This window comes from Cetorhinus maximus, chromosome 2 (genome assembly GCF_964194155.1).
Source record: "Cetorhinus maximus chromosome 2, sCetMax3.hap1.1, whole genome shotgun sequence".
NCBI classification, from domain to species: Eukaryota; Metazoa; Chordata; class Chondrichthyes; order Lamniformes; family Cetorhinidae; genus Cetorhinus; species Cetorhinus maximus.
This window is the reverse complement of record NC_135880.1, coordinates 41,134,721-41,158,189: the sequence shown is the minus strand read 5'-3', so window position 1 is coordinate 41,158,189 and position 23,469 is coordinate 41,134,721. Positions and strand designations below refer to the sequence as shown.

Here is a 23,469-nt window from a genome sequence, read left to right as displayed (position 1 = left end):
TGCCGGACCATGAGGTTACAGATTGTGTTTGAGTACAATTCTGCTGCTCCTGATGGCCCACAGCGCCTCATCTTGAGTTGCTAAATCTGTTCTGGTAGTGCCACACAACACAATGGAGGGTATCCTCAATGTGAAGGCAGGACTTCATCTGCACAACGACTGTGCAGTGGTCACTCCTACTGATACTGTCATGGATATTTGAATCTGCGGCAGGCAAGTTGGTGAGGACGAGGTCAAATATGTTTTTCCCCATCGTTGATTCCCTCACCACCTGCCGCAGACCTAGTCTAGCAGCTATGTTTAGGACTCAGCCAGCTCGGTCAATAGTTGTGCTACCAAGCCACTCTTGGTGATGGACATTGAAGTCCTCCACCCTCAGCTGAGCCTGTCCTGCCGGTGAGACAGAACATAGCCAGGGATGGTGCTGATGGTGTCTGGGACATTATCTGTAAGATAGAATTCCGTGAGGATGTCTATGTCAGGCTGTTGGTTGACTAGTCTGTGAACCCAATTTTGGAATTAGCCCCCAGATGTTAGTAAGGAGAACTTTGCTGGGTCGACAGTCATTTGCCATTTCATTCCTTTTTTGTGACTTTGTACCGGTGAGGGAAGGTCTATAATTTCAGAGGGCACTTAAGAGTCAACCACATTGCTATGGGTCTGGAGTCACATGTAGGCCAGACCAGGTAAGGATGGCAGATTTCATTCCCTAAAGGCCGTTAGTGAACCAGGTGGGTTTTTACAACAATCGACAATGGTTCCATGGTCATCATTAGACTCTTAATTCCATATTTTTATTGAGTTCAAATTCCACCATATGCCATGGGAGGATTCAAACCCAGGTCCCCAGAGCAATACCCTGGGTCTGTGGATTACCAGTCCAGTGACAATACCACTATGCCAACGCCTCCCTACAGGTGAACCTGTGGAATTCTCGACCACAGATGGTTGTGGAGGCCAAGTCACTGAATATATTTAAGAGGGAAATAGATAGACTTCTGGACTCCTAAGGGTATCAAGGGGTATGGGGAGAGCGCAGGAGTACAGCATTGAGATAAAGGATCAGCCATGATCATGCTGAATGGCGGAGCAGGCTCGAAGGGCCAAATTACCTACTCCTGTACCTATTTTCTATGTTATAACAGATATTTAAACCAGAATCAGGGAAAGTATTTATAATAATTGAGAAGTAATAACAAAATTTGTTATTATGAGTTTTCTCTTTATGGCTGTGAGGGAAGGTTTATAATTGGACCACTTTAAATAGTAACACCTGAAAAAAACAGGAAAATGGATAATTTAGAGTTGAACACTGATGGCCTTATACATCCTTATAGTCTTGGAAGAATAACTGTGCTCTTTCTACAACTTTCAATCTTTCTGTTAGAATAATTAAGAAATATTTAAATGGTCAAGCTATCCCAGACTTTCTTATAGCATTATTAATGTTACAGCAAATGCAAGGAATCTTAAAAGCAATAGGCTACATATGCTGGAAATCTGAAACAAAAACAGAAAATCAGATCAGGCAGCACCTGTGGAGAAACATTTCAGGTCAATGACCCTTCATTGAAATTGAGAAAGATAGAAATGTAATAGGTTTTGAGTAAGTGGAAAGGGGAACAGTGAGGGGTTGGGAAGAACAAACAGGAAGGTGATGGGTGGAGGACAGGAGAGATTAAATTACAAAAGGTTTCATTGGACAAAAATCAAGGTGAGTGGTAATGGGTAAAATAAAGAAACAAAAGATGTATCCAGATAGGGTGTGAATGGCTGGATAGCAGCCATCTGATTGCATAGCGAAGGAATAAAGAAAGAAATGAGAAAAAAAACAACCAGCAAAAAGAAGCATGAAACAAAATGGAGGCAGAGGTTATGATCTAAAATTGTTGAACTCTTGAGTGCAGAAGGCTGCACAGTGCTGAGTTGAAAGATGAGGTGCTGTTCCTCGAGCTTGCTTTGAGCTTCATTGGAACACTGTAGCAGGCCAAGCACAGAAAGGTCAGTGGGAGCAAGGTGGAGAATTGAAAGGAGAAGTGACATTCAGGTACACGTTTACGGACTGAATGGAGATGTTCCACTAAGCGACCATCCAGTCTGCGTTTGGTCTCCCCAGTGTAGAGGAGACCAAATCGTGAGCAGTGAATACAGTCTAGTAAATTGAAAGTAGCACAAGTAAATCATTGTTTCACTTGGAAAGAGTGTTTGGGACCTTGGATGGTGAGAAGGGAAGAAGTAAAAGGGCAGATGTTGCATCTCCTGTGCTAGCATGGAAAGGTGTCATAGGAAAAGGAGGGGGTGTTGGGGGTGTCGTGGAAGGAATGGTCCCTTCAAAATGCTGAAAGCGGAGGGTGGAGAAAATCTGGCGGTGGCAGTGGTGGAGGTGGCAGAAATGTCGGAGGGTGATCTGCTGAATATGAAGGATAGTGATGTGTAAGGTGAGAGAAATCTTAATCTTGTCTCTAGATATGAAAAGAGAGTTTGGAAATACAAAGGCAAAGAATGGTAACACAGGTAGAGAAAAAGGCAAATCCCCTGAGAAGAGGCTAGTTGCCAAGGCACCACATGCCAAAGTAAACATTTGGCCTACAAACACTGTTATCTACACAAAGCTAGTGGCACGAAGAAAAAGACTGAAAAAGTTAGTAGAGCAAATGCCTGATATGAGGCCTCAGATGAACCTGCAGTCCACGTATTATGTAAGAATAGGCTAAAGTTGTACTATAATATAAGAAAAGAACCCTGAATCCCTTTTAATACATTTAAGGAGCCATGCAGCCACTCAAGGGTTGGAACTGGTCTCTCCAGGATTTGGGGATGGATTGTGTTGTTCTCTTGGGGGTTGGGGTGCACTGTTGAAGAAGTCGGAGCTAGAAAACCTGGTTGTGTTATCTGCAGGTCATCTTGTCATTTAATATAACTAAAAGACCATTAATGTAGCAAAGTTTGTTATTTTAAGAAATCAACCAATACTATTGCAATATGATCACATGTCATTCCAAAAGGTTTTTCATTTGCACACACGTGAAATGCAATTAAATCCAGCTGCCAAGAAGGCTTCAATGTAGGTGGAAAGGCTGCGGGGGCTATTTTTGCTGGATATTGAGGTGCTGAAGAACCTCTGATATGGTCAAGCTGAGGTCTCAAACTGCACCAGTGATTTAGTTCACATATAATATAAGATGTCATCTTGGTAAAGGATTTGAGGCCTACACCAGGAATGGCCACTCAGCAACTCATTAGGGTGCTGATTGCCACGTAAAATGCCTGCTAGTGCTGATTAAAAAGACTGCACAGCATTTTGGTACCTAGTTGAACTAACACCATTTCCTAATATTGACCAGTTGCTTGGGAGTAAATGCAACATTGATGGAGATTTCAAGAACTACTTAAAGTGATACTCACCATTTCATGTTCATGTATGGCTGAAGCTGTGAAGAGGACATTTCAAGCACATCGGGCGACTTTCTGGAACACTTTATTAAGAATTCACCAACCCTTGAGCAACACTTATTCTGAAATTTCTCTGAGACCTTCCGTGAAAAAGAGTGTGCTGTTCTACTGAATCTTAATGGAGATTTTACAGATGTTACCAGGAGAAGGGGAATCCTTGGTCATAAAGTTATGATCCTGTTTGGTACCAGTAACTTGATGTTTAAAGTAGACAAAATTTGAAATCCTGGTTTCTTACTAAAAGAAAAATGCCATAGGATTCCACGGTTTCAAACAAACAGAAGAAATTGTTTATTCAAGAGTCAACAAAGCAAAGAGTCAAAACTATCTTATACCCTAACAACCAAAATTAATATGAGGAAAACATGAATTAACAGGTAAACTGTGGTCGAACACAAACCACAAACTTCACACCAAATGGCAGTCACAACCAAAACACTAATTTCTCAGCAGCCCACTGAGACATCAGTGGTCACAGTGAGTCTTTTAAACTCTGCCTTCTTCATGAGGGAGATCAGCTCCTCTCCTTTGAGGTTTCAGCCGCTGATTTCCCTCAACAGCAGTTCGAACTCGACATGGAAGCCCTTTTACTCCTTCTGCCTACAATGAGTTGGCAAGCAATTGGATTCCAGCTCAGACTGTCCCAATGACTGTTCGCCATCCAGCCACTCAATTGCTTCTTCTGAGACTGCATCCAACTGGCACAAGGCTTCACCCCAGCATCTAATCAGGGGAACGATCCCAACTCCTTAGCTGCTCTGAGCAGAACACAACTGTTCACAGGCTTTTCTTTGACCTAACTGTCAGTTTCATCAAGCAGACTCCTCTTTAGCTTCACTAAGCTGATAACTACTCCCCACGGGTTTGCTCCCATGCCCCAGCTTCAATGAGCGGGCACTTCTTCAGCTTCACTGAGCTGACACTGCTCCTTGCACTGAGCTAATGACAGCTGCTATTCCCAGGCTTATCTGAGCCCAGTTCCCAGCTGCACTGAGCAACTACTGCCCTTCAGCCTTGCACTCCTGCGACTCCTGCTGGAAACCTTCAGCTTCGCCTACCCAGACTAATCTGGTCTTGTGGGCTTATGTCCAAAAACCCCTGATCACCTGATCAACTTTCGCGCCATCTCCACAGGTCCTGTGGTCACTCTTTTCATGCCATCTCTGAGTATGCTGTCAAAAGGGAATCTGGAAACCAAGCATGTGCTCTGCACCTGCACCATAGCTCCAGGCATGCCAGGAGTTATAGTCCTCAGCCATCACCCCAAAAGTGCATTGCGCAAACCCAACAGTACAGATTCCCTCGCACATTAGGCATCTTGCTAGAAGGCCCCTTTTGGTCTGGAGGAGGAGGAATGGGAAGAAGACATGAGGGCAGACAGAGCACCACTAGCTGCTGGAGGAGAGAGTGACAAGTGAGAAAGGTGGACTCCCCCATGCAGGTATATGATTTTCCTCCTCTGGATCTTCTTCATGAGGTGCTCCAGTGCCCTCTCCCTCAGTACCTGAGCCATCCTGAGATGTCTAATTGTGTGTCAGCCACACCTGCAGTGGAAGTGGATGCATGGAAACAACATATATTGCTCTATGAAAATTTCACTTAATGCTTGAATGCTAACCTGCAAATCTCTGTTTTAGTACTTGCAGGCACTTTAAATCATGGCAATATTAATTAGCCCCAAAAGTGTAGGCTCAACCCAAGAGGAATGTCTTATTAGCACAGCACCCACTCAGCACCTGTTTACACCCCTCCCCCAAAGACTTTAAACATTCAACTTACTGGAACGATCAAGTTGAAATGATAGTTAACTTGCAAGGGTAAACGGTTCCACAGAACCGTATTTTAAAATTGCAAGTAGGAGTGGGAGTCAAGTGGTTAACAATAGTAGTCAAGTGATTAACAACAACTTCAGACCATGAACACTCTCCTCCATCCTCGTCCCTTTTTTATCCCATTTTTTCAATATTAATTTTTTTATTTATTCATATATTTTTCCCACTTATTTTTATTATTTTTTAAAAATTCATTTTCATTTTTATTCATTGTTTTATCCCCACCTTTTAGCCTATTTTCGATCGTTTTTCCCTCCACCCCACCAGGGCCATCTGTCACTTGCTCATGTTGTTCTTTCCAGAGTGCTTATCCTTGTCCAGCTATTATCACATTCTGCTTTCTACCCTTAACGTCACCATCAGCACCTCCTTTAGCCAGTATCACCACCATCAACACCCCTTTGACCTTTTCTTCATGACATCTTTGGCAATCTCTCCTTTGCCTCCATCTATCGTTGGCCTTCTACCCAGCTTCACCTGCTCCAACCCCCCTCAAACAGGATAAATTTCACCACATTTTTACTTCTCTCAGCTCTGAAGAAGAGTCATACAGACTCGAAACGTTAACTCTGTCTTTCTCTCGACAGATGCTGTCAGACCTGCTGAGTTTTTCCAGCATTTTTTGTTTTTGTAACAATTAGTATTTGTCTTGGTTTTGTTGCATTAGAATAATTTGAGTTCCTCAGGGAATATTATAAACATAAGCAATTACTGTATTTCTGGTTTCAATTAGCTGAAAACCTGAACTCATCAGTTTTCAGTCCACATTCTGCTCATTGAACTTAGTACAAACTTGTCAATAATTTCAGCCTCAAAGTTGAACTTGGAGGCATCATGGAAGGAAACCTCCCATTTAACCACTGCTGCTGTTGCCACCTGTGTTTGCAGCACCTTACTTTTCCCATGCAGGTGTACAGTATGCCAAAGTTGGAAATTCACAGGTTCAAACATGTCAGAAAATGATTGTTCCTCTATTGGATGAAAATACTTAAAAATGGGCATTAAAGACCTAATAAGCAGCATGGTGAGTGGACCGGGCACCTCCTGCCATACCACATCTTATGGGAAATCTGCAACTAGTGCAATAGGTATTCAGGCATGTCCCATGATAAATATGCTGAAGTGTCTTTTTACCGTGATAGAATGTTGACGTGTAGTTTGATTATAAAATCTCTGCATGAAAAATGGTTGCCAATCCCTATAGTTTGAACTTTAAAGTCTGCTGACTAAAAGTGCCTGCCATATACAATAATTTTTGCATTATATACCGAGATTCGATAGTAGCTGCATTGCCTTGATTGGTACACTTACATCTGTGGGAGATAATAGGAATGCAGCCTCGTCTTTCGATATACAAGTATTACATAATAAATACTACATATGAAGAAGAGGAGGGATATCACCGAACCCCCAGACATTGGAAGATTGTGTGAATTCACTTAATTAATCAGACACGGTGCAGCTTATGCTAATACATTTATAAAGGTCGCAAGTTCCCCGCGTCTGTCCCCGTTTGGCCAATCAGGACGAGCGCGCCCCTAAACCTACGGCCCTTACTGGTTCACTTGTCCTCGCAAGATTCCGGAAAACGAGAGAAACCGCCAATCCGCAAGAGCGTGACCAACACATCAGCCAATCAGGGGGTAGAGCAGATCGGGCGATGGGCGCTCGCCATCTTTAGCCGCTGGGAGCAGAGGCGGGTCGAAGCTGTCGGTGAAGAGACAGCCGAGAGAGAGGGAGCGACGGCTGGGCAGCGGGGCGGAGGAAACCTAACGCAGCTTTTAATTTTAATCCGGGGTGAGTTTAAAAACGTTGATTGTTGTGATATTTTTTTTGTTGTTTTGGACGGCGGTCGGGATTTTTTTGTTGTGAAGGCATCGCTGCAGGCAGGCCCGCGGGGGGCAGGTCCAGGTGGAAGCCAAGCCTGTTGAGCCGGTGACTATGATGTAACTGCTTTTTTTTAAAAAATGGGGTCGTGGTCCAGGGCATGGCAGAGAGGCACATACAGTACAACCCGGGCTCCCACCTCCGCTGAAGGTGACCTGTAGGAAACCGCGTGGGTGGATCCTCTCCCCCCGCAACATCCCCAGCACTGGCCTGGAAGCGGCTTCATTCTCATGTAGAGCTGCTGTTTCCATGCTGACCACCTTTTGGTTGGTTGTCATCCTGTTTTTAATAAGATGTGTATTTAGTTCTGTATTTGAATTCAAAGCGTGTTGATCCTCCTCCTCCTCCTCCTCCTTTCTGATGTATTTTAAACCGTGCTTTGAAAGCCTTGTTTTTGCTGACGACTGTACTGCATCTTTTTTCACCCCCCCCCCCCCCAGCTACCATGCGAAAATATATATTGGCCCCTGGGCTCCGAACCGCGGCCGATGTTATTTTTAACGCCCATAGTGATTTTACGTATTTAAATGCGTCATTCAAAAGGCAATTGCATTTGTGTTCATTTTAAACCTAGCGTGAATCTGCCGCCGAAGCTTGGATGTCTGAATGGTCCATGTTTGCTTTCACGGTCTGTTTTGCGTTTTTCCCTTTTTTTTTTGCAAAAGAATTGCATCGACTTGGTTACTGCTGAACAAAGCCAAATATTTTTTGGATATTCTAAGTTTCGCTTAAAATGTCACTGTGTATGATTCTGTTTTTAGAAAACCTGTCATTCGAAACTGGTTCAGAGATGTAAGGATGTAACATTTTACTGAATCATTTCATAGAATCGTAGAGGTTTACAGCACAGAAAAAGGCCCTTCGAGTCTGCGCCGGTCAATCAAGTGCCTAACTATTCTAATCCCATTTTCCAGCACTAGGCCCATAGCCTTGTATGCCATGGCATCGCAAGTGCACATCCAGATACTACTTAAATGTTATGAGGGTTTCTGCCTCTACCACCCTTTCAGGCAGTGAGTTCCAGATTCTCATCACCCTCTGGGTGAAAACATTCTTCCTCGCATCCTGTCTAAACCTCCTGCCCCTTACCTTAAATCTATGCCCCCTGGTTATTGATCTCTCCACCAAGGGGAAAAGTTCCTTCCTGTCTACCCTATCTATGCCCCTCATTATTTTATACACCTCAATCATGTCCCCCCTCAATCTCCTCTGCTCCAGGGAAAGTAACCCCAGTCTATCCAATCTCCTCATAACTAAAACTCTGCAGCGCAGGCAACATCCTGGTAAATCTCCTCTGCACTCTCTCTAGTGCAATCACATCTTTCTTATAATGACACACCTTCCTCCCACGCTCCAATCAAAAGAGTTTAGGCAATTGGGCCCCCCCCTCAGTCCTCTTTCAACAGTGTTTGTACTTGATCACATGCTTTCTTTGCTACACCCTGAGAAAAAAACTGTTATTCTGTACTTCTCTTTGCATCATAATTGGGATATTATTGTTAATAGAGTAATGGCTTGATCGATTATATAAGCTTTGTTGATCAATAAAGCCTATATGGAAAATCCTGATCCCATTGGAATAACTTGCATGATTTCATACATACTCATGCTCTACATAAATGCTGACCTGTGATTGACAAAAATATTGTCATAATTCCCTTCAGTACAGAAGCCCCCTCATGTCACCCCAATATTGCATTAAATGTATATTGGCACTAGGATTCTAGCAGAATACCACACAGAATATCAAGTAAGTCTGCTCTGGTTCTGTTTTCCTTTCACTTTTTTGCTTTCTTTGCTGGATGAATGGCCTAATCAAAAATCCAGCTCTGTACTGTTCCATTTTTGTAGTTGTAAATAAAAGTTTGGATTCTATTCCCTTGCGTTCATCCTCCTTTCTCCAGAAATTTGTCAGTGAGGTACCAAAGGTGTGTTTTGAGGATTCCTGGAAAGGAAGTTCTGGAATTCCTTTGCTAGTGTAAAAAGGTGTGACTTTCCCTCCCAATAAAACTTGGCAATACTGCCAGTAAAGAATGTGAAAAGTGTAGTCTATTCTGTGTTGAAAATTAACTATACGATGGGATAATTTAGGAATACATTTTGGCACTTGACGGACCTCATTTACAACTCAGCTTTCAGTAGTCCTACAAATTAAACCTAGATTAGGTTTAATCCAAGTCATTCACTTTACACAAAAAGTTTGTCAATTTTATTTCCACTACAGCTCAAATATATGATCAAATTTTGGTGCGTCAGAAGATTCACATTCCTCTATGCTGACTGTTTAATAGCTTGCTGTAACTGGTTTGTATTCTTGGCTCAGCTTTGTGCCAATATGGGTTTTATAAACTCAGCCACTGCCTGTTTTGCTTTTTTAATATTTCACTGTTAAATTTATAGTGAATACGTTGCTTCTTTGACAATTTCAAATTACTGTGGCTGTGAAATCTGATGTATTTCTCCATGGTTTTTCAGCAAATTATCTCATTTCCTTTAAACTAGAATCCATACATTCTTTTTTAACACCAGTCTTGGCAGAGAATTTCACTTTCCATTCCTATTTTGTATATATTTTTTAAGATCTACCTTTTATTCAATTGTTTATTGATCTGAAATTTGTGCCCTTGCTACTGTCCGACCAGTGAACTTATCAGATAGTGATGATAATGTGATGAATCAGAGGTGCACCTTTTCCATATTTAAATAACCTTCATGTAATGGGTTAAAATGGAGGAGATTGGGAGCATAATGAATCAAAACAACAAAAGAATTGCATTTTCCCCCTCAGCTTACTAACTGCAGATTCATAATAGTTTTTAATAAAAACAAATTTCACAACCTGATTTGAACTTGCCTTACAATTAATAATTGTCTTAATAGTTTTACTTGGAAACCCCAGCCCCTCAAGACTGGGATTGCAGTTGATATTTTACCAAAACTACTGGGAGTTGCAAAATACATCTGTGCCTGCAGTTTTTAGGATGCTGCAGAGTGGGCAATTGTTCAACATGTGTTAGTATGGTTTCTGTGTATTAGTGGAAGTGTGCTTTTCCTTGTGCTGTAATAAGATTAGACTTTATTATACAAGTTTCACATGGTCAAAGGCACATTTAGTATATAGACAGCTTGTTCTTCAATTTTGACTTTTAATTTCTCCACATCAACTAAATAATTGGTTTGCAGAAAATAATCTTTGAGGAGCAATCAAATTGGCTTTTCCTGTGTTTTTTTGTTAAATAAACACACAAGCTATGTTAAAATTATTGAATTGCATATTTTTGCCTCATTGGCTAGTTCAGCACGTGTTGCAGATGAATGGTTCACAGCTTGCTTACTTTGGTTTGTACTCAGAATTCAAAACCATTTTATTGTTTGTAGAATTTAATTATGCAGATGTACTACATATATCCAGCATGTACTGTTGCCTAGCCACAAACTTGATAAATAACGGAAGGCATAAGCAGCCAAAAATTCAATATTTCAGCTTTTAATATATTATCCAAACGTATGTAGGATCGGCTTTTTTCTCTTCCTCCAGTAGCTGGTGTTTAGTAGCTAGGGCAGGTTGTTTATGCAATTTATTTTTAATTTATTAAACCAACCACTAGGGGGAGAATATAAAGATAAAAGCAAAAAACTGCGGATGCTGGAGATCAAAAACAAAAATACCTGGAAAAACTCAGCAGGTCTGACAGCATCTGCAGAGAGGAACACAGTCAACGTTTTGAGTCCGTATGACTCTTCAACGGAACTAAGGAAAAATAGAAAAGAGGTGAAATATAAACTGGTTTAAGGGGTGGGTGGGACAGGTAGAGCTGGATAGAGGGCCAGTGATAGGTGGAGATAACCAAAAGATGTCATAGACAAAAGGACAGAGGGGTTGAAGCTGGTGATATTATCTAAGGAATGTGATAATAAAGGTACAGATCGCCCTAGTGGGGGTGGGGTGGGGGGAAGGGATGGAAATAGGTTAAAAGGCAAAGATAAAACAATGGATGGAAATACATTTCAAAATAATGGAAATAGGTGGGAAAAGAAAAATCTATATAAATTATTGGGAAAAAAGGGGGATCGGAAAGGGGGTGGGGATGGAGGAGAGAGTTCATGATCTAAAATTGTTGAACTCAATATTCAGTCTGGAAGGCTGTAAAGTGCCTAGTCGGAAGATGAGGTGCTGTTCCTCCAGTTTGTGTTGAGCTTCACTGGAACAATGCAGCAGGCCAAGGACAGACATGTGGGCATGAGAGCAGGGTGGAGTGTTGAAATGGCAAGTGACAGGGAGGTGAAGGGAAGATGTGTTTGGTAGTGGCATCATGCTGGAGTTGGCAGAAATGGTGGAGGATGATCCTTTGAATGCAGAGGCTGGTGGGGTGATAAGTGAGGACAAAGGGGACCCTATCATGGTTCTGGGAGGGAGAGGAAGGTGTGAGGGCGGATGCGCGGGAGATGGGCCGGACACGGTTGAGGGCCCTGTCAACCACCGTGGGTGGAAAACCTCAGTTAAGGAAGAAGGAAGACGTGTCAGAGGAACTGTTTTTGAAAGTGGCATCATCAGAACACATGCGATGGAGGTGAAGAAACTGAGAGAATGGGATGGAGTCCTTACAGGAAGCGGGGTGTGAGGAGCTCTAGTCGAGGTAGCTATGGGAGTCGGTAGGCTTGTAATGGATATTGGTGGACAGTCTATCACCAGAAATTGAGACAGAGAGGTCAAGGAAGGGAAGTGTCAGAGATGGACCATGTGAAAATGATGGAGGGGTGGAAATTGGAAGCAAAATTAATACATTTTTCCAGGTCCAGACAAGAGCATGAAGCAGCACCGAAGCAATCATTGATGTACCGAAGAAAGAGTTGTGGGAGGGGGCCGGAGTAGGACTGGAACAAGGAATGTTCCACGTACCCCATGAAGAGACAGGGGAGAATATAAACATTTGTTTCTGGAGCTGCAGTGCATAAGTAAAACTTCTGTGGAGGAATGATCTTAACTTGTCAGGAGAGCCATCTGATAACTTTATAAAATCTTTCATTTCAGGCGTCCATCCTTCCCCTAAACAGCATAACTTCAAATCCAGAGATTTGCTAATTTACAAGAATGAAATGCTAAAATGTATTTTACTTGGATGGTGTTTTGAGTTGATATGGTATGATATCAGTGTTGTGAACAGTATTTCCTGGAACAACTAAGCAACTTTAGCATAGATGTTACCTTTTTAATAAACACTGCCCATATTTGTGCGTAAATGGTTTCTGATCTTCAATTATGCTGATGTTGCTTGCAAACATCTAATGCCCAAGATTTTTAATGCACTATTTAGTTGAAAACATGACATGCTTTCTGGTGAAGAATTTTAGGTTGTCAGATGTACTCAGATGTACTTTGCCATTAAGGAATGGTTTTGACATGCATTGCTTTCAGAACTTGAAATTCCATTATTTTGTTAACCAATGTCTTTACAGGTTTCTTGAATTATTCTCACATGCAATTGTGTTTTTAAAACATTCCTAACATGATGGATTATTGAATGCAATCTGATTTGTGCTCACCTCCCTATGTCCCGTTATGCCCACATGCGGCGAACTTCATTGTACAAGATGAACTAACTCAGAGAATACCGATGTAGCCTCAGAGACGTTTACAGCACAGAAGGATGCCATTCGGCTGATCGTGTCCACGCTGGTCAACAAAGATTTGATTACACTAATCCCATTTTCCAGCGCTTGGCTCAAAATTCTAGAGGCTATGGCAGTGCAAGTGAATATCTAAATACTAGAGTGTTACGAGAATTTGACTCAACCACCCTTTCAGGCAGTGAGCCCCAGGCTCCCACCACCCTCTGGATGAAAAAATTTCTCCTCAACTCCCCTCTTAGCCTTATACCTCTTGCCTTAAATCTATGCCCCCTGGTTACTGACCTCTCTACTAATGGAAAAAATACCTTCCTACCCACCCTATTTATGCCCCTCATAATCTTATACACCTCTATCGGGTCCCCTCTCAACCCTTGCTGCTCCAAGGAAAACAACCCCAGCCTATCCAATCTTTCTTCATAGCTCAGACCCTCCAGCCCAGGCAGCATCCTGGCAAATCTCCTCTGCACCCTCTCCAGTGCAATCACATCCTTCCTATAATGTGATGACCCAAACTGCATGCGGTACTCCATATGTATAGCACATTCTTAATAAAAACAAAACTTGTTTGCTGGTATGGCCAACTTGCAGGGGAAACAGCGCCTCAGCTTCTACCCTCTTAATTTTATTTATTACAATAAGATCACATCTAATTTTTCTGAATTCCAGAGAATATAGGCCCATTCTGCTCAATCTCTCCTCGTAAGTCATCTCTCGTCCTGGGGGCAATCTAGTGAACCTTCATTGCATCCCCTTTAAGGCAAGTATATCCTTTTTAGGGCAAGGAGACCAAACTGTTCTGTTTCCTGGATGTTAATTCCGAGCAAGATTGATGGAGGTTGGAAGTATGAGAGATCAGGTAGCTTTTAACCTATGGAGAAAATAGAAACTTAATGTTTCCCTCAAAATTTAGAGCCTTCACTATATAGTATATCTGACAGTTGAGCAAACTTTAGGTTTTTTTTCTGTGGTCCCTTCCAAAGATCACTTCACTGGGTACCAATAGTGTAGTAATATTTTTGACTTAACTAATGTTTATTAATTTTTCTTCTACCTTCCCAAACAGGTTAAATTCAATAAGCAAAATGCTGTCCAGATTGTTCCGCATGCATGGACTTTTTGTTGCCTCCCATCCTTGGGAAGTGATTGTGGGAACGGTTACGATCACCATCTGCATGATGTCCATGAATATGTTTACTGGCAATAATCAGATTTGTGGATGGAATTTTGAATGTCCAAAGATTGAGGAGGTAAGGACACTACCATAACTATTATTCCTTTTCCTGGGCCTCTTCAGTCTAGTTTCAAATTTTTACTGGAGTTTATTTTTTTAGAGCAGCTTTGTTTTGCAAAGAATGCTCCCTACATACAATTCAAAACTAGTAGAGTTGAGACAAAAAAAAGACTTGGAAGGTTGTTCTTGTAGGAAGTGAGTCCTTCAAGATTACATAATGGGAGTCATGTACAGTTACTGAATATTTAAGCACTTTTTAAGCAAAAATGCATTCTTAAAGCTATGTAACCCATATTTTTTCCTAAATTACTGTCGAACATTGGTGTTACCATTTCTAATATTTCAAATATAACTATTCTCTTTGGAAAAAGTAAATGGAAATAGCTTCAAGCGCTCTTGGGTATACCTATAAAATCCTTTACACACAGATTAGGGAGACGGTGGCATAATGGTATTGTCACTGGACTGGTAATCCACAGGCAGATGGTGGAATTTGAATTCAATAAAAATCTGGAATTAAAAGTCTAATGGTGACCATAAAAGAAACATTGTCAGAAAAACCCATCTGGTTCACTAATGCCCTTTAGGGAGGGAAATCTGCCATCCTTACATGGTCTAGCCTACATGTGACTCAACCTGCAGAAATGTGGTTGACTCTCAAATGCACTCTGAAGTGGCCTAGCAAGCCACTAGCAAGGACAATTAGGGATGGACAATAAATGCTGGCCTAGCCAGCAACGCCCACATCCCATGAATGAAGTTTGATCTATATTTGTCGTTGTATTTTAATTTTAAAAACAAAGACATATTGAATTACCCATGTACAATAAAGTCATGTTCTTTGTTACCTGAAATCTTGCATAGAAATTGTGACCCAAGTATAAAAACCTTTCGTTCACCTAGATTTTATTTCTTCCTCATGCCTCAACTGACTTGATACTTTTTTGAGTATCCACCCTTCCTCTGTAGAGATCCAATAACCCATGCAAAAGCAAAAACCCACATCTCATGTCTACATGCACTGTCTTTGAAGTGGTACTTTGCCTCACCACTGAAGGATGAATACAACAACCTCTATTTGTATAGTGCCTTTGCCATAGGAAAAAGTGTCTCAAAATGCTTTGTAAACAACAATAAAAATGGATGGTGAACCAAAGAAAAAGAGACACGGAATGTCCAGAACCCTGATCAGAGTGATGAATTTTCAGGAGGATCTTAAAGGAATGAGGGAGGCAGAGGCTTAGGGAGGAAATTCCAGAATTCAAGTCACCATCCTTAATGATGCATAGAAGGGAGTGGGGTGATGCACCTCTAATTCTTTAAATTTGAAGAGAGAACTGGAATAGTTGAGCTTGGAGGTAACCAAAGCATGGATGCAAATTCACAGCAGGTAGGGCAGAGCTAGGCAATATTACAGAGGTCAAAGTAGGCAATATTCATCAAAACAGAAAATGCTGGAAATACTCAGCAAGTCTGGCAGCATCTATGGAGAGAAAAACAGTTGATGTTTTGAATTGCTAACTTTTTGTTACATCTGGGAAAAGTTAGAAATGTTTTAAGCAAGCGAAAGGGAAGAGGGTGGTAGTAAAAAGAACAAAGGGCAGACCTGTGATAGGGTGAAAGACAGGAGAGGGTAAATGACATGAGTTGGTGATGCAAGGCCAAAGGGAGCGGTAATGAGATAAATGAAGAAACAAAAGATGTGTCCAGAGGAGGTGAAAATGGCAGAATGATGAACAGCTGCCATCTGAAAATGAAAACAAAAACAAGGGAAAATTGAGAGTAAATCCAAAACCTGAAGAGAAAAAGGAAACACAGTAAGGGCAGAGATTACAATCTGAAACTGTCGAATTGGATTTTGAGTCCAGAAGGCTGTAAAGTGACTAATTAAAAGATTTGAGGTGGTGACCCTCGCTTACATTGAGCTTTATTGGATAACTGCAGAAGGCTGAGGATGGAGAGCTCCGTGTGCATACAAGATGGAGAATTAAAATGACAGATTGCTGGAAACTCGGTCATACAGACCGAACGGAAGTGTTGAGATTCTTGGACTTGAAGATATGTTGTGGGGTAGGAAAAGGATGCATTACGATAGATGCTCTGGCTGCAATTGACTATAGCAAGCAAGAGCAGTCCCACTGACCTTGACAGTTGAAGAGTGGTGTTGGTGGAGGTTGGTGTGACTGACCCTGTCAAAGGTGCAGATAAGTTTATGGGCGAGGAGTAAGAATGCACCTGACAGTACCATTTGTGATAATGTTGTTTCATTGCTATGACAAGGAGGAAACCTGACTGGAGAGATTTAAATGTACAATTACAGGAAAGATGGGTATGGATTGGGGGTTGACAATACATTTGAGGACTTTGAGAGGAAAAGTTAGAGATGGGGCAATTGTTGCATGGATAGAGCTGCTGAGGAATGATTGATTTATCTAAGGGGTGGGTAGGCAAATGCAGTTTTGAAAGAATAGGGACAATAGCCAAGATGGAACAATTTACGATGGCAGCTAGAATGGGATTCCTGGAAAAGACGATGGGTGATCAGTTTACTGGAAATAGTTTCTTGGACAGTCTGATTTCAGATGGCATGAGAGGTGATGGGAAAGGATAGAAGATGGAAAGATTGGAAAAGTGCAATGGAATGTTTGTGGGTTCCTTTAGGGGGCACCTCCACCTTCTGGAATCAGTTGCATTGGAATTGGGGCCCCTGGACTCAACTGACATTTGAATCTGACTTAGTGCAGTCCAGAAATGTATTTGTACCTTATCTGCAGACATGGCTGTTGCTAGTGTGTCTAGGGGAGCCCTGGGTATCAGCTTGGGTAGGGTAGGGCAGGGGTAAGAAGCACCTTGCCACCTTCCCCCTCTTCCCCAGCCCACCTGGAACTTTGTGGTAGCTCTCAAGGATAGGAAACCCAGTTTCACCCCAGTTTCTGGACCCTTGGCTTCTATTCCACCCAAGCTCCACCACAAGGAGGAGCAGAAGTTCTGAACTTGTTTCTATGCTGAGAAGTTATTAGATGTTATTTTGTTTGTATATTTAAATTAACAGTTCTTGTATTTGGATACTTATTTCCTAAATGGTCTAAATCTCAGAAATGCAGTTAGATTTTACTTGTGCACCACTTTTTTAAAAAAAAACCTTTTCATTGAGCTGGGAATCTTAGACTTGGTAATTACCTGCAACTACTGCAGATATGTTTGCATTGGTCAGTCTGTGTCTCGCCTGGGAAAAATTTTAAATATGCTTATAGGGAGCTAAAATTTTTGACAAAGTTTGTCATGTAACTGTTTGTGGTTTAAGGTGTTGACCAAATTTCACTGTTGTGACTTTGTTTTCACAGGAAATATTGAGCAGTGATATCATAATCCTGACCATCACACGCTGCTTAGCAATCTTGTACATATACTTTCAATTCCAGAATCTTCGACAGCTTGGTTCCAAGTATATGCTAGGTATGTTCCAAGCACCTTTTATTTTTAAATGTACAGCCAATGACAGAGTGCATGCCCTTAAATCTGAACTGACATTTAAACATGCCTAAGCATGTTATTTATACAGTGCTTATGCAATTGAATTTTAGCTTAATTTGTTCTTTTAGGGATTGCTGGTCTCTTCACCATATTCTCCAGCTTTGTTTTTAGCACGGTTGTGATTCATTTTCTGGATAAAGAACTAACTGGCCTAAAGTGAGTACAAAGATCGTCAACTCTACATTTTACTTTGAACATTTTGGATTTGATAGTAACATGAACGCACTACCTTAATAGCTGCATTTTTAGGGCTGGCGTTTGCACTAAGTCAAGAAAAGATCAGATTGTTCAATATTTAATAAAATGTTGATACATATTATATCCTAAGTGACCAGTAACTACAATTGCAGGTAAGCAGACAGAAACAAATAAGAACTTCCATTTAAATAGTATCATTCACAACCTCAGGGGGTCCTTAAATGCTCCACAGCTAAGTGTTTCACAGCTAATTAAGTTCAGTTGCAATGTCAGAAACTTGGCAGCTAACTTGTGCATTTTAAAGTCCCATAAACAGCAATAAAATAAATGACCAATTAAATTCTTGGTGATGGTTGAGAGATAGTGGCCTGCACACCCGGAGAACTGCCCAGATCTTCTTTTAATAGTGCCATGATAACTTTCACATCTACCTGAGAGGGTAGGCATAACCTCAATTTAATGCCTCATCTAAAAGATGGCATTTCCAGTGGAGCATATCCTCAATATGACTGACAAAATGTCAAACTGGTGACACCTTTGCACAATAGTAGCATTCTGCCCCCTGAGTCAGAAAGTCAAGACACTTAATAATTTTATTTCTGTATTAGTTTCACAGGGACACTTGCACCAAGATTAACTCTAAATTCATATTTCTTCACAGTGAAGCCTTGCCTTTCTTCTTGCTGCTGATTGATCTGTCCAAAGCCAGTGCTCTGGCCAAATTTGCACTGAGCTCCAACTGCCAGGTACTGTACTATGTTTGCCTGCCATGGATTCTTTGCAGATGGTATTGAACAAAAGCTAGATGAAAACAATATTGGTAAATCCAGACTGAGGACTGGTTACAAATAAACACAATGGGGAGCAATTTGTTTGCATTGCACCACACCTAGTGGCACTATGCAGACTTGTGTGGATTCCCTAGAGACAAGCAGCTTTGTGGGCTGCTACCTGTGGGGGCCCACTCATCATTCTTCATTGCATGACGCTCTTCGTTGATATCCATTAGTGGCCTGCAGTGCTGCTTACCCTCGGGGAATTAACGCAGTATGTGTAGCATATTATGCAAATGAATTTCTCTTCCAGTGCCTTTAATACTAATGAATGTATTTTGTTCTTAATTGCCCTCTACATTAAACTACTTAGCAGAAGGCTAAAGTTGATATAGTAGTAACCTCAACCTTTGAGCACGTTATTCTATATTTGTGTTTATATATGTAAACTGAAGAGAAATGTTTTTTCTAAATTTTAATCTGAATAGCAGAGTAAATAAACATTACTCTAGAGCATTGTACTAAGTACCATATATTTATAGTGGCAAAGAGATAAATGGTTTAGGCCTAATCACCATTACTAAGTCATGTTACAAGGTGACCAAGATTGGAAAGTAAACATTTCAGGGTACACAACATTTCAAAAAGACCAGCAGAATGGAAAAAGAGGAATAGCCAGCAAAGAGCCTTTTAAAAAGTTAATAAAAAATGAGTAAAATAGCCAGGAATATTTATTTAAAAAGCTTAAGAGCTTTTACAAGCCTATGGAAAGGAGTAGTTAAGTAAACTTTGTTCCTTGGAGACAGAGACAGAAATAGTCATGGGGAATGAGGAAATGGCAGACACATTAAACAAATATTTTTATCTGTCTTCACAGCAGAAGACACAAATTACAAAGCAGAAATAAAGGATAACCTAGGGGCCAATAAGAGGGAGGAATGTTAATATCAGCAGAGAAAAAGTATTGGAGAAACTTAAGGGACTAAAATCTGAAAAATCCCCACAACCTTACAGTCTACATCCTAGGATTCTAAAAGAGGTATTTGCAGAGATGGAGGATGGACTGTAATAATTTTCCCAAATTCCCTCTCCTAGAATGGTGCCAGTGGATTTGAAGTTGGCAAATATAACACCCCTATTCTAGAAAAGAGAAAATGGGGAACTACAGGCCAAGTGAGCCTGACATCAGTCGTCAGAGTGCTGTAATTTTAATAAGGAGGTCTTAGCCATACACATGGACCGTCGTAGTATGATCAGACAAATTTTCATAGCTTTATGAAAAGGAAATTGTGTTTGATCATTTAGTTTTTTGAAGATGCATCTAGTAGGGTAGTTAAAAGGGAACCTTGGATAGGAGTGTACTTGGATTTCCAAAAAGCATTTGGTAAGGCACCGTACAAAAGGGTAGTACACAAGGTAAGGGACTTGTGGAGTTGGGGGTAATATTAGCATGGTTAGAGGATTAGTTAACGGACAAGAAGCAAAGAGTAGGGACAAACAGGGCATTTTCAAGTTAGCAGACTGACTAATGGAGTGCTGCAAGGGTCAGTGCTGGGGTCTTGACTATTTAACAATCTATATTAATGACAGACGAAGAGACCAAGAATATTATATCTAAATTTGCTGATGGTACAAAGCCAGGTAGGAATATAAACTGGGAAGGACACAGGCTGCAGAGTGACATAGACAGGTTAAGTGAATGGACAACAAAATGGTAGATGGAGTATAATGTGGGAAAGTGTGAAGTTATTCACTTTGGTCATGAGAATAGAAAAGCAGAATATTTTTTAAATGGCATTAAACTTCCAAATGTTGATGTTCAGAGAGATGTATATTCTTGTAAAAGAACCATAACTTTAGGTACAGCTAGCAATTTGGAAGGAAAGTTGCATGTTGGCCTTCAGTGCAAGGGGATTGGAGTAAAGGAGTAAAGAGTTTCTTGCTACAATTTACTGGACTTTGGTGAGACCACACCTGGAGGAATGTGTGGAATTCTGGTCTCCATATTTAAGGAAGGATGTACTTGCATTGCAGACAGTACACTAGATTGGTTCTTGGTATGAGGGTTGTCATATGATGAGAGGCTGAGTAAATTGAGCCTATATTCTCTGGAATTTAGAGGAATGAAAGGTGATCTCCATGAAACATTCAAGATTCTGAAGGGGCTTGATAGGGTAGATACTGAGATCTCCCCAGCCAGTGGAAACAACCTAAAACATGGGCACAGTTTCAGGATAAAAGGCTGATTATTTCAGATGGAGATGAGAACAAGTTTCTTTGCTCGGTTGTGAATCTGTGGAATTCTCTACCCCAGTGGGTTGTGGATGCTCCATCATTAAATATATTTAAGGCTGAATAAACAGATTCTTGGTGTCTCAGAGAATCAAGGGATATGGGGAGCGGATGGGAGAGTGGAGTTGAGGCTGCAGATCAACCATGATTGTATTGAATGGCGGAGCGGGCTCAATGGGACATATGGTCTATTATTATCTTAAATCGCCCCTTGAGTTAAATTTGGTTTCAAAACAGATGGAAAACATTTTTAATTCGAGAAACATAATTGTGATGTGTTTGTATACTAATTAGTACCAGTAGAACTAATTGTTGTCATTATGGCTCTTTTGGTAGATTGCCTTTAAATGTTCTGTAAAATAAATTTTTAATGTCTTCCTCGGTAAATGCAAAATTTAACCCAATCCATTTTATTTTTCTTGTTCAGACAGTAGTTTCTTTGTAAGCTGGTTCTAAATGTACATATTTTGATTGACAGGATGAAGTAAGGGAAAATATTGCACGTGGAATGGCCATCCTGGGCCCCACTTTCACTCTTGATGCCCTTGTGGAATGTCTTGTGATAGGTGTTGGTACTATGTCTGGTAGGTCACATGAAATTACCTCCTTTCATGCATGGGTGTATCTTTTGTTAGTTTTATAGGAAGTCTGAAATTTTTAAGTTTAAAAAGGGTTTTGTGGTAAGGTGCATTTTAATCCATAAGCTGATCCATTTTTTGTGGTAGAATGTGGATTTGAAACTACACTTTTGTTATGAATGAGTTACTATTCTCAGCATGGCTCGTAAGGAAACACCTAGTGGAGGTGAGGAAGGCATGGTTGACATTTAGCGGTATGACATATTAGAGCAGCACTAACATAAACCAACCAACAGACACTTGATATGTGAACGGTGAGAATATTAAAAAGCAGAAGAAAATACTGCATTTACTTTTTTTGTTTCTTCCTTCAGGCGTGCGACAGTTAGAAATCATGTGCTGCTTTGGCTGCATGTCTGTTTTAGCAAACTATTTTGTCTTCATGACCTTCTTCCCAGCTTGTGTCTCCCTGGTATTAGAGGTAAGTATGAAGTTAGAAATTTTCTAATCGTGTTAATAGGATTTTAATGCTTGTTAACATGTATTTATTGCATAATTTGATTTTTTTTTCTTCAAACAAAGCTGGAAATCTTTTAATAGCTTAAACATTAAATTTCCCCCATAGCTTTCCCGAGAAAGTCGTGAGGGTCGTCCAATTTGGCAGCTTGGCCATTTCGCTCGTGTCTTGGAGGAAGAGGAAGATAACAAACCAAATCCAGTAACACAGAGGGTGAAAGTCATCATGGTCAGTATTGAAAAGCATTTTCTGGATAAAGTGTGGTCGTTGATAGATTTCACTAACAGAGCTCTGCACAACTGAACTTCTTGCAATAATTCAAAGTTTCTGGAAATATTGCAAAATTATCCATACAAGACAAAACTTTCTAAAGAAATGGTCCAACCAATAATCTAGTTCTCTAGATATCTAAGTGTTGTACTGCCAATTTAATCTATTGAATTTTGTTGATCGTCCAGTGAAAGATTAAATTGTAATTGGTGAGCTGAGAATGACTGCCCTTGACATCATGGCAGCATTTGACAGTGTGTGGCATCAGGACCCCTAGCAAAACTAGAGTCAATGGGAATTGGAGGGAAAACTCTCTGCTTGGGGTCATACCTAGCAGAAACGAAGATGGTTGTGGTTGTTGGAGGTCAACCATCTCAGTCCAGGACATCACTGCAGGAGTTCCTCAAGTTAGTGTCCTAGGCCCAACCATCTTCAGCTGCTTCATCAATGACCTTCCTTCCATCATAAGGTCAGAAGTGGGGATGTTCACTGATCAGTGAACAATGTTCAGCACCATTCGCGACTCCTCAGATACTGAAGCAGTCCATGTCCAAATGCAGAAAGACCTGGACAATATCCAGGCTTTGGGCTGACAAGTGGCAAGTAACACTTATGCCACGCAAGTGACAGGCAATGACCATCTCTGACGAGAGAATCTAACCATTGCCCCATGACATTCAATGGCATTAGCATTGCTGAATCACCCACTATCAACACCTTGGGGATTACCATTGACCAGAAACTGAGCTGGACTAGTCATATAAATACTGTGGCTACAAGAGCAGGTGAAAGACTAGGAATCATGGGCTGAGTAACTCACCTCCTGACTCCCCAAAGCCTGTCCACCATCTGCAAGGCACAAGTCAGGAGTGTGATGGAATAGTCTCCACTTTCCTGGATGAATACAGCTCCAATGACACTCCAGAAGTTTGACACCATCCAGGGCAAAGCAGCCCACTTGTTGACACCCCATCCAGAAACATTCACTTCCTTTACCACCAACTCACAGTAGCAGCAGTGTGTACCATCTATGAGATGCACTACAGGAACTCATCAAGGCTCCTTAGAAAGCACTTTCCAAACTCAAGACCACTACCTTCTAGAGGGACAAGGGCATCAGGTACATAGGAACACCACCTGGAAGCTCCCCTCCAAGCCACTCGCAGTTCTGACTTGGGAATATATCGCCGTTCTGTCACTCTCAGGGTCAAAATCCTGGAACACTCTGCCTAACAGCACTGTGGTTGTACCTGCAACACGTGGACTGCAGCAG

At 41.1% G+C, this 23,469-nt stretch overlaps 2 protein-coding genes across 2 annotated transcripts in view; one reads left to right on the top strand and one right to left on the bottom strand.

Annotated features, from left to right (window-relative positions):
* The window catches only part of LOC144693742 (beta-1,3-galactosyl-O-glycosyl-glycoprotein beta-1,6-N-acetylglucosaminyltransferase 4-like), a 497,013-nt gene that overhangs the window by 306,114 nt on the left and 167,430 nt on the right, over positions 1–23,469 (bottom strand). The window lies entirely within an intron of this gene.
* Positions 6,979–23,469, top strand: part of hmgcra (3-hydroxy-3-methylglutaryl-CoA reductase a) — a 33,596-nt gene continuing 17,105 nt past the window's right edge. The window contains exons 1-8 of the mRNA XM_078563651.1: positions 6,979–7,082; positions 13,867–14,050; positions 17,379–17,490; positions 17,637–17,724; positions 18,428–18,512; positions 21,310–21,415; positions 21,784–21,890; positions 22,035–22,154. Coding sequence (XP_078419777.1) covers positions 13,886–14,050; positions 17,379–17,490; positions 17,637–17,724; positions 18,428–18,512; positions 21,310–21,415; positions 21,784–21,890; positions 22,035–22,154 — 783 coding nt within the window. The 5' untranslated portion in view covers positions 6,979–7,082; positions 13,867–13,885. The remainder of the gene's footprint in view (positions 7,083–13,866; positions 14,051–17,378; positions 17,491–17,636; positions 17,725–18,427; positions 18,513–21,309; positions 21,416–21,783; positions 21,891–22,034; positions 22,155–23,469) is intronic.